The sequence below is a fragment of the Nomascus leucogenys genome, chromosome 7b (genome assembly GCF_006542625.1).
Source record: "Nomascus leucogenys isolate Asia chromosome 7b, Asia_NLE_v1, whole genome shotgun sequence".
In the NCBI taxonomy this organism is placed as follows: domain Eukaryota; kingdom Metazoa; phylum Chordata; class Mammalia; order Primates; family Hylobatidae; genus Nomascus; species Nomascus leucogenys.
Genome location: NC_044387.1, coordinates 50,801,449 through 50,811,017, shown reverse-complemented (window position 1 = coordinate 50,811,017; position 9,569 = coordinate 50,801,449). Strand labels below are relative to the sequence as shown.

Below are 9,569 nucleotides of genomic sequence, written 5' to 3'. Positions count from 1 at the left end.
TCCTAGAAAGCCGCGAAATGACCAGTTCCTCATTGGCCACACGTTCTCCCGCGCCACCACGGCAGCCACAACAACCGCCACGTGCTCAACCTTGGCGCCTGCCCATTGGCCACCAGCCGCTACCCGCCCACTCCCCCTTTCCGCCCCTAATTTCCCTCTTCCTCCTTCCATTGGCTGCCGGGCTCAGGGGCCCTCTTTTCAGCCTGGGGCGCGCAGCGCCTCGGATGCGGATTGGCCGAAGGCGGGGCTGGGAGGCGGGTTAAAGAGCGCGTTGCGGGCTGGGCCCTGCGTGCTTGAGAAGGTTCAATGGCGTGGCAGGGACTAGCGGCCGAGTTCCTGCAGGTGCCGGCGGTGACGCGGGCTTACACCGCAGCCTGCGTCCTCACCACCGCCGCGGTGGTAAGCGGCCGGGCGGACCGGACGTCGCCTTGGTTACAGCCTCTGGCGGGAGGGGTGAGGGTCGCCATGGTTACGGCGTGGCTCCCGGGCAGCTCTTGACTGGCCCCTGGTTCCACAGCAGCTGGAGCTTCTCAGCCCCTTTCAACTCTACTTCAACCCGCACCTTGTGTTCCGGAAGTTCCAGGTGAGGCCGCCCCGCGCCGCGCACCTGTGGGCCCGGCCCGCCCACCCCGCACCTGACCACCCGTACCCCGCAGGTCTGGAGGCTCGTCACCAACTTCCTCTTCTTCGGGCCCCTGGGATTCAGCTTCTTCTTCAACATGCTCTTCGTGTATCCTGCGCCCTGCAGACACGGGCTGGGTGGAGGGCAGGCCTGCCGGGCTGGGAGAGGCCGGGACGGGGAAACTGAGGCCCCGCCTGGTGGCACTTCCTATACCGACGCTGTAGGTTCCGCTACTGCCGCATGCTGGAAGAGGGCTCCTTCCGCGGCCGCACGGCCGACTTCGTCTTCATGTTTCTCTTCGGGGGCGTCCTTATGACCGTATCCTTCCCGCAGGCTCTGGAACCTCGGGCTAGGGCGCCTCGGGGTCCGGCCTGTGTTGGTCCTGGGGCCTGACATGAACAGCCATGCCAGGAAGGGACACAGTCGCGCTCTCCAGCTTAGTATGTGTTGAGGGTCCACCTTGTGCTCAGCTGCAGGGGTCAGGGCTAGATCTTCAGTGCTGTATGCAAAATACAAAGCCATGCACAAAAGAGCCGGGTGGGGTGTCAGGGCCACTAGGTGAGCCCTGAAGGCGAGTAGCCGGGAGAAACTGGGACAGGGACAGGCAGTGGTTGGGCCCTGGGATGAGGCTGTAGGTGTGAAGGGCAGATCTCGTGGGACCTGAAGCCCGCGGAGTGTGTCGCCTTTATTGCACAGGCTCATCTTGATGAGAGAATAGCACATAGGGGAGATGAAGAGGGGAAGAATTCCACAGTCTTGGGAAGTCAGAGGGGCCCTGGGCTTGGGCTGAGGCCTGCACCGGAGCACCTTGACTCTGGCCCAGCTGCTGGGACTCCTGGGCAGCCTGTTCTTCCTGGGCCAGGCCCTCATGGCCATGTTGGTGTACGTGTGGAGCCGCCGCAGCCCTCGGGTGAGGGTCAATTTCTTCGGCCTGCTCACTTTCCAGGCACCGTTCTTGCCTTGGGCGCTCATGGGCTTCTCGCTGCTGCTGGGCAACTCCATCCTCGTGGACCTGCTGGGTGAGCCTCCCGGTACATCTAATCCGCCCCAGGCTGGCCACTCCCCTCAGGACACACTGCTTATGCCCTGGGGCCCCTCTCCCATCCGTGCTGGAGCTCTTCTCATATCTGGATCTCTAATCTGGCTCCATCCCCATCTTCCTGCCCTCCCAGCTGCTGTGCTCTCACAGCCCCTCAAGCCAGCCGGCCTGAAGATTTGTATCTTCAGGGCAGATCTACTGATGCGTGCCTGGTCCTGATGGGGGTGGGGATGGGTGGGTCAGGGTTCCTGCCCCATGGCTCCCACTCCTCCACTATTCTCAGGCCCTCCCCTCCCTGGGTCCTGCCTGCTTCTGGGCCCTTTAAGCTTGTCCTTTAGGGCCAACCCTGGCCTGCCCTGGGCTGGCACTCTGTGCAAGACTTTGGGGCACTCATGCTCTGGGGCCTGCGGGGCCACCAGGCTGTGGATGGGGGCCTGGGGCAGGCTCTGCTGGTCTAGGACTCTGGGCTGTAGAGGGTGACCCCACAGTCCATGGCTGTCTCACAGGGATTGCCGTGGGCCACATCTACTACTTCCTGGAGGACGTCTTCCCCAACCAGCCTGGAGGCAAGAGGCTCCTGCTGACCCCTGGCTTCCTGTGAGTATTGAGAGCCCTACCTCCCTCTCCCCTCCCTCAGATGGATCCCCCGATGGGGACCTGTGCTGGCCTCTGCTCAACACGGGCCCCTCCCCACAGAAAGCTGCTCCTGGATGCCCCTGCGGAAGACCCCAATTACCTGCCCCTCCCTGAGGAACAGCCGGGACCCCATCTGCCACCCCCGCAGCAGTGACCCCCACCCAGGGCCAGGCCTAAGAGGCTTCTGGCAGCTTCCATCCTACCTGTGACCCCTACTTGGGGCAGAAAAAAACCGTCCTAAAGCCTGGGCCCATGCAAGGGCCCACCCAAATAAACAGAATGAGCTGCAGTCTCTTGGTCCACAGCATTGGCTTCCCCATCTCACCCGGCCACATCCTTCTATGCCTGCCCCGTCCTCACTCAGTGTGGCCTCTCAGCCCAACTGCAGGTGGTAGGATAGGGGTGCCCATAGAGGGCAAAGAAACTGCCCATGGTTGCCCAGCAGAGCTTTGAGCTCACAGGTGACAGGCTCAGGGTTCTCATCCTGGCCCCACCAGGGCCTTGGGCAAGTCCTGCCCACCATAGGCCTCTGCTCCTTGCCAGTCAGCAGGGAAGTTCACCAGATTTCGGCTGCTGAGGCCAGGACAGGCCTCTCCTAGGTTGTGCCAAGCCAGCCTACAGATGTTCCTGCCAGTGGTGCCTTCAGGCTGATGCCAATCTAGCCTCTCCTGTCCCTCATCAGCCACCCTGACAGGTGGGCGTATGCCTCATTTTTCATCTGGTGACGCCAAAGCCCCATGGAGTCAGGTGCAAACGAGGGCCAGGACTGGGTCTTCTGCCCTTTCTATGACCTCAGAGCCTAAGTTTTCACCTTAGCAGTCCTGAGACTGAGTGAGGCAGGGACTTCTGGAAGGTTCTGTTCCTGCCCTTTTTAGCTGAGGACCTGTGTGAGCCTTATCCGACCCCTGTGGCTCACTTTTCTCTTCTGACCTGGCAGCTTTCCTTGTTGCTCTAGGCCTGTCCATGTTGTGGTTTATTTCTGGATGCTCCGTGGCATGGGGCCTCCTCCAGCTACAGGTTGTCATTTTCATGGTAACAACACTGTTCTCTGTTGAGTCTGCCCTCCATGTTGTAGCCAGATCTTGTGGAGATGGCTTTGTGGCGGTGTAAGCTGGCGGTCAGGAGTGAGGGCCCAGCCTCCCCGGCACCTCCCAGCCAGGTGGCCCTGCCCGACTTGTGGGGTGAGGCAGCCAAGGTTCCTTCCATCTCCCCAGTTGTGGAGACACAGGGCTGCCTCACCCTTTCATTGCCGAGGTTCCTACCTCATGGACAAACATTGCTGAGAACAAACACCTCAGCAATGAAACCTGTTCATAAGAGCAGCTGGGCTGGGAATCTTCCCCTTTGTTCAAGGCCTTCCAGTAAGGCCCAGCTGTCCCCTTGCTGTGCGTGGGGCTCTGGGGAGTTCCACTCTTTGATGGAGGGCAGAGGCCCTGAGTGCAAACTCCCTGGGAAGAGTCCCATGCTAACACATGCTCAAAGGAGCCCCCCTCTCATATCTCAGCGACCAAGAACCCCAATCCCTAATCAGAGCTCTGCCTCTGCCCCACATGGGGCCCTACCCCACTTCCAGGGAGCACAGCAGCCTCTGACCCTAGCCCTGCCCTGGCAGCAAGGGACCTGCCAACAGCTGAGGGTGGCCGCAGTCTGTGCTGGGATCTGTGCCCATTCTCTTCAGTAAGGCTGGAGCTGCAAGCCAGTTTGCTGTCCTCCCAGATCCTGTGTCCATTCTAAAGAGTGGGGACACCTGCCTATTACAGATGAGAACACAGAGGGACATGAACTCCTTGGAGGCACGGCTGAGAAGGGACCCCGGGCTGTGTCTCCTCCCTGTACCGTGTACACCCCAAGAGCTGGCACCAGGCCAGGAGGGCTATTCCCATATTCTCACAGCTGGCCTGTGAGGCAGGAGCTGGCACAGGCCACAGCGCCTGCTGGGGTGGGAAAGGGCCCCAGTTGACCTGGCTATGGGTGCCGCTGGAGCTAGAACAGCCCTCCTGCACCCAGGCTGGTGACAGCCCAGCAGTGCCCACACAGGACTGGGCCCTCCGCAGGGGACTTCAGAGCAGCAAGGCCCCACCTGGCAGTAGCCTGACCATCTGGACACAGTAGAGCCAGGGCGGCCCAGGGACAGCAGGAGAGCTCACGGCACCTTCCTGAGGCCAAGCAAGGGGAGCAGGGTTAGGGCTGTTCCTGAAAGGCAGAGAGCCTCTGCCCTGAGCCTCACAGCTACTCTTCTCAGCTCTCTGGGTCTGGAAGGAAAACAGGCTGAGGGGAGCTGAAAGGAGCTGAGGTGCTACCAGGAGCCCCGTTCACCCCCACCCACCCACCTGGGAATCTGAGGCAGAGGAGGGTGAGGCCTGTGTGCCAACCTTGTTCACATACCACCTTCATCCCCCCAGGCCCCGGCCCCAGCCCCAATCCTGGCTCTCATTATTTTTATGCTAAAACTTTGAAGAAATTGAACATGACCTGTTGCCTTTTATTTAAAAACTGTTACTAGCCCTGCCTGGGGCTCCTATACAAAAACAAAACACAACCTAAAATAAGGTTTCTTCCTGACCCCAGAGACTGGGGAGGGGTAGGGAGGGTGGGGGGGCAGGACTGGGGCTCAACAAATGGAATGTGTGCCGGGAAGGGCCACCTGGAAGCCCCCACTCCACCCCACCCCAATCCTCAGGATGGCGCTGGGCTGTCCCCCCGCCTCTGTCCTTGCCAGAAGATGGAGGAGAGGCGGCCCAATCTTCTGAGATGCTCCGTGGGAGCCGCGTGCTGATGGGCTGGTTACCAGGCCGGGGCCGTGTTGGCGAGACGCCTCATCCGCCTGGAGGAGGAGTGGGGAGGGCAATGAGTCTGGGCCAGCTCCTAGCCTGGGTGCCGCCCTTCCCAAGGCTCTACAGGGCAGCCAGGTGTGGGGGTGGGAACAGAGGCAGGATGTGGGCCCCCAGCAGGGTCGGACCCAGCCTTCTCTCAGCCTCACCTGTCTGCCACTCAGGCCCTGCTTATCACTCTAGGGACCCCAAAACCTGGATCTGGGCTGTGGTCAGACCCTCAGCCTGAGGAATTATGTTTGTTCCAATGCAGGGAAACACACCCTGGGGCTTGGATGGGCCTCATCACCCAGAAGCCTGCCTGCCTCTAGCAGCACTAGAGGTACTCTCTCCCAGAGACCACGGGAGACTGGGAAAGACAATGGCCCTGCCCCTGCCTGGAAAGCCAGGTGCTTGTGGGCAGAGCCCAGGACCACAGGGCCAGGGGTACCTCGTGTTCCTGTCCTGGTCACGGATCTTCTTCTCCATCTCGGCGTCTGTCAGAGTCTCCAGCAGCGGGCACCACTGGTCCGCATCGCCTGTGTTCCGGATGGCAATCTCCACTGTGGGCAGAGGGTTCTCGCTACGAGGAGGGGAGGCAGTGAGAAGAATGACTTTTCCAGCTATAGATGGAGAGTCCTCAGAAAGCTCTGGCCCCTGTCTGTGCCCTGCTCCTCCCAGCAGCACTGTTGGCACCCAGTGGATGCTCCAGTCACCTGAACCTCAAGGGAGCTGCTGGAGGCGCCAGGGCCTCTCCAGAACAACAGTGTTGTCGCCATGACCCCATGGGCTTCCCTTCAAAGTGAACTTTCAATAGGCCTTTTGTGCCCAGCATCTCTCTGTCTCTGAGATGGAGGAGGGGGCCACTGGCTGTGGAGGTGGTCCTCCTTGACAGGACAGCACGGGCTGGACCATGCTGATGCCACAGTGCCAGTCAGGAGGTGGAACCCATAGGGGCAGGAGGACTGTCTGCTCCACCTGGTGTCCACAGCCAGGGCCCACTGATCAGGGAAAGGGGATGGATGGCGAATGGGAGCAAAGGAGTCTCCCAGAAGTCCCCAGCACCCCACTACTGAGGGCCACTGCACAGCCTGTTCCTGCATGTTCCACACACTTGCCCCTCAGCCCACCTCCTGGCCAAACAAAACCCCCGAGAGGCTGGTCTGTGCTTAGAATCAGACAGTTGGCTGGCAGGGAGCTGGACTGAAGCCATATCCCTGGACCACACTCTGCCCTGGGTCTCACAAGGACCACCCGACTCTGCCCCAAGGTACCTTCCTCTTGCCAAAAGGATACAGCAGAGGAGGGAGGCAGCAAGGGCAGAGGCTACACAGGCATGGGGTGGGCACAGGAGTGCTGGGGAGGTGGGAGGGTGGCTGGCTGCCGCCTCTCTGGGCTTTGATTTGCAAGTCTGTGACAGGACGCTAAGGAGACCACAGCTGAGGATGCCACAGGGCCCGTGTGCCCCCCACATGCAGTGGCTCCCGTCACCCCCACCTCAGAGAGCAGCTTTGGGTGCTGACAGTGTTTCCCAGTTGAGTGACACCAGACCCCTGGCTTGGCAGAAGGCCTCAGCGTGAGGTCCTAACCATGACTCTCCCACTTCCCCTCCCTTCTCCGTGGTCCTTTCCTTTCTCTTCCACTTGGGCACCTCCACTTGGCTCTCCCTAGGCCCAGTTCTCTGGGAGAAGGACACCCTGCCAGCCTGCGGCCCTGAAAAACACCATGAGCTCTGGGAGGACCAAGGGCAGGCCGGGCTCAGGGGAGGCGCCAGGCGGACACTGATAGAGAGGACAGGTCCCTGCAAACCTCATCTGGAATATGGAAACATTTATTGCTGTGAAGGGCTTTTGAAGGATGACTGTTATTAAAGCAGCCAACACATCTCCATTGAGGGAGCTTCCTAGGGGCCAGGGACCTTCTCACAGCCTCCCTGTAGCCGGTGCTCAAGGTTGTGGGACCAGCCTGCTTGCAGAGCAAGTCCTGACTCTGCACATCCACACCAGTGAGCGCACACCCAGCTCCGGTAGCCGTGAGCCCGTTCCAGGTTGGGCTCAGTGCTGCTCTCCTCAGCCTGGGGTCTCAGGGACTGTGGGCACACAGGGCACAGTGCAGGGCACTGGCTGCAGCTGGCTCTCCCTGCAGCAGGCCTGACCCCTCACAGCTGAAGCTCAGCCCACCAGGTCCATGCTCATGAGTCCCAGAAGCTCGAGCTCATACTGGTGACGCAGAGGCAGGGCCAGAGGCAGTGTCGCCACCCCCACCCTCTGGGGCTGACCCATCCTCAGCAGCTCCTGACAGCTGGTCCCCGGCCAGCACCGGGTGGTTTAGCAGTCTAGGGACCGCCCCAGCCTCAGACCCCAAACATCATTCCTCACCGTGAGGGCTCCCAGCAGCCTTCCTTGGAGGGCAGACATGAAAGGCACCAAGCCCACACCGAGGGGAGCAAAACATGTTTTCCTCTTAACTTAAGCAAGAGCTGGCGAGTGGGTCCCAGAGGCTCCTTTGTTTACCTCCCCTTGATGCTGGGAAGATTCCACTCCAGTGGGTTTGTTCTAAAATAAGAAATGCTCACACCAACCATGTAAGAATGGGCCTAGAGCCTGCACTAGCCTGCCCTGGATTTTGGGGGCATGTGGGCAGGGAGATGCTGTCCTGAGTTCCAAAGGGTGCTGGGGACCCTGGGAGCCACCTGCTCCCCACTCCTTCCAGGGAATTCTGGTTCATGGGCTTCGAAGCCGCCAGGGACCCCAGACCTTCCTACCACCCAAAGCATCCAGGTGGGGACAAAGACACCCAGGCAGGGGATGCTCATGTCTGAGGTGACAGAGGGAGCCAGGACTGATGCCGGTCGAGTATCTTGAGGTTTACTTTCAATGTGATCTCACTTTCATGACCTCATGTGATGCAACAGACAAGTATCATCCCCACATTACAAATGACAAAATATAGACTTCAAGGGAAAATGACCTGTCCACAGCCACTCGACCAGGAAGGGGAGATGCCAAAACTTGGTGTCACCCTTATGTTTGCAATTCACACCTCCGAGGCCGCCAGGAGCCTCAACTGATTTTTACAAGGGTGCCAAGTCCACTCAATGGAGGAAGAGCAGTTTTCAACATGGTGCCGGGGCAACATGACTCTGGATTGACAATGGATTCTTAGATATGAAACCAAAAGCACTAGCAACAAACTAAAAAAATACATAAATTACCGGCTGGGCGCGGTGGCTTACGCCTGTAATCCTAGCACTTTGGGAGGCCAAAGTGAGCGGATTATGAGGTCAAGAGTTGGAGACCATCCTGACCAACACGGTGAAACCCCGTTTCTACTAAAAATAAAAAATTAGCTGGGTGTGGTGACAGGTGCCTGTAGTCCCAGCTACTTGGGAGGCTGAGACAGGAGCATCACTTGAACCCAGGAGGCAGAGGATGCAGTGAGCCAAGATCACAGCACTACACTCCAGCCTGGTGACACAGCGAGACTCTGTCTCAAAAAAAAGAAAAGATAAATTGGACTACATCAAAATGAAAACTTTTGTGCTTCAAAGAACACTATCAAGAAAGTGAAAAGGCAATCCCCCAAATGAGGGAAAATATCTTCAAATCATGTATCTGATGAGGGACTTCTATGTAGAATATATAAAGAACAATTACAACTCAACAATAAAAAAAAACCAATTAAGAAACTAGCAAAGCACTTTCTCCAAAGAAGATACACAAACGGCCAGAAATACATGCAAAGATGCTCAATATCATCAGTCATTAGAAAAATGCAAATCAAAACCACAATTACTTCACACCTCCTCAGACGGCTATGATCAAAAAGAGAACAGCAAATGCCGGCAGGATTCAGAGAAACGGGAATCGCACACTTCTGGTGGGAATGCAAAATGGTGCAGCCACTTTGGAAAACAGTCTAGAAATTCTTCAAAATGCTAACCACTGAGTTGTCACGTGACCCAGCAATTCTACTCCTGGGTATATATCCAAGAAAATTGAAAACAGATGTTCATACAAAAACTCGCACACAAATGTTCTCAGCAGCAGTACTCACAATAGCCGAAAAATGGAAACAACCCAAAAGTCAATCTGCTGATGAATGAATAAAATGTGGTGTATCCATGCAATGAGATAATATTCGATCATAAAAAAGAATGAAGTCCTGATAAAAGATGCTACAACACAGATAATCCTTGAAAACATTATGCTAAGAAGCCAGTCATAAAAGACCACATATTAGATGGTTCCATTTATATGAAGTACCCGGAATAGGCAAATCTACAGATAGAAAGTGGATGAGTGGACGCCTAGGGCTGAGAGACAGCGGGGAGGAACGGGACTGCCTGCAGCGGGGTGATGAAAAAGTCCTAAAATTGACAGTGGTGATAGTTACACAGCTCTCTGCATATATCAAAAACCGCTGCACTATATACTTTAAATGTATGAATTGTATGGTTTAT

At 57.5% G+C, this 9,569-nt stretch overlaps 2 protein-coding genes across 4 annotated transcripts in view; one reads left to right on the top strand and one right to left on the bottom strand.

Moving 5' to 3' along the window:
* Positions 1–234: 234 nt before the first annotated feature.
* On the top strand, positions 235–4,791 carry DERL3 (derlin 3). Of its 2 annotated transcripts, none has more exons than XM_012508059.2 (7): positions 235–399; positions 518–583; positions 657–730; positions 847–940; positions 1,446–1,641; positions 2,168–2,258; positions 4,305–4,791. In XM_012508059.2, the coding sequence occupies exons 1-7, from the start codon at positions 307–309 to the stop codon at positions 4,390–4,392; spliced, it is 702 nt and encodes a 233-aa protein (XP_012363513.1). In that variant the 5' UTR covers positions 235–306; the 3' UTR covers positions 4,393–4,791. The 2 variants fall into 2 exon arrangements, with proteins under 2 accessions (XP_012363513.1, XP_003281777.1); XM_003281729.4 differs by lacking the exon at positions 4,305–4,791 and adding an exon at positions 2,358–2,586.
* Positions 4,749–9,569, bottom strand: part of SMARCB1 (SWI/SNF related, matrix associated, actin dependent regulator of chromatin, subfamily b, member 1) — a 46,039-nt gene continuing 41,218 nt past the window's right edge. For both annotated transcript variants that reach the window (XM_030815966.1, XM_030815965.1), the window contains exons 8-9: positions 5,559–5,690; positions 4,749–5,121 (exon numbers count right to left, since the gene is read on the bottom strand). In XM_030815966.1, the coding sequence (XP_030671826.1) occupies positions 5,082–5,121; positions 5,559–5,690 (172 nt within the window). In that variant the 3' untranslated portion in view covers positions 4,749–5,081. The remainder of the gene's footprint in view (positions 5,122–5,558; positions 5,691–9,569) is intronic.

What these genes read in the sequence shown, in the direction of transcription:
- DERL3 (XM_003281729.4), top strand. Translation starts at nt 307, where the DNA reads ATGGCGTGGCAGGGACTAGCGGCCGAGTTCCTGCAGGTGCCGGCGGTG. An exon ending in TTGTGTTCCGGAAGTTCCAG is followed by an intron (nt 584 to 656) that starts GTGAGGCCGCCC and finishes CGTACCCCGCAG; the next exon opens with GTCTGGAGGCTCGTCACCAA. An exon ending in TCGGGGGCGTCCTTATGACC is followed by an intron (nt 941 to 1,445) that starts GTATCCTTCCCG and finishes ACTCTGGCCCAG; the next exon opens with CTGCTGGGACTCCTGGGCAG.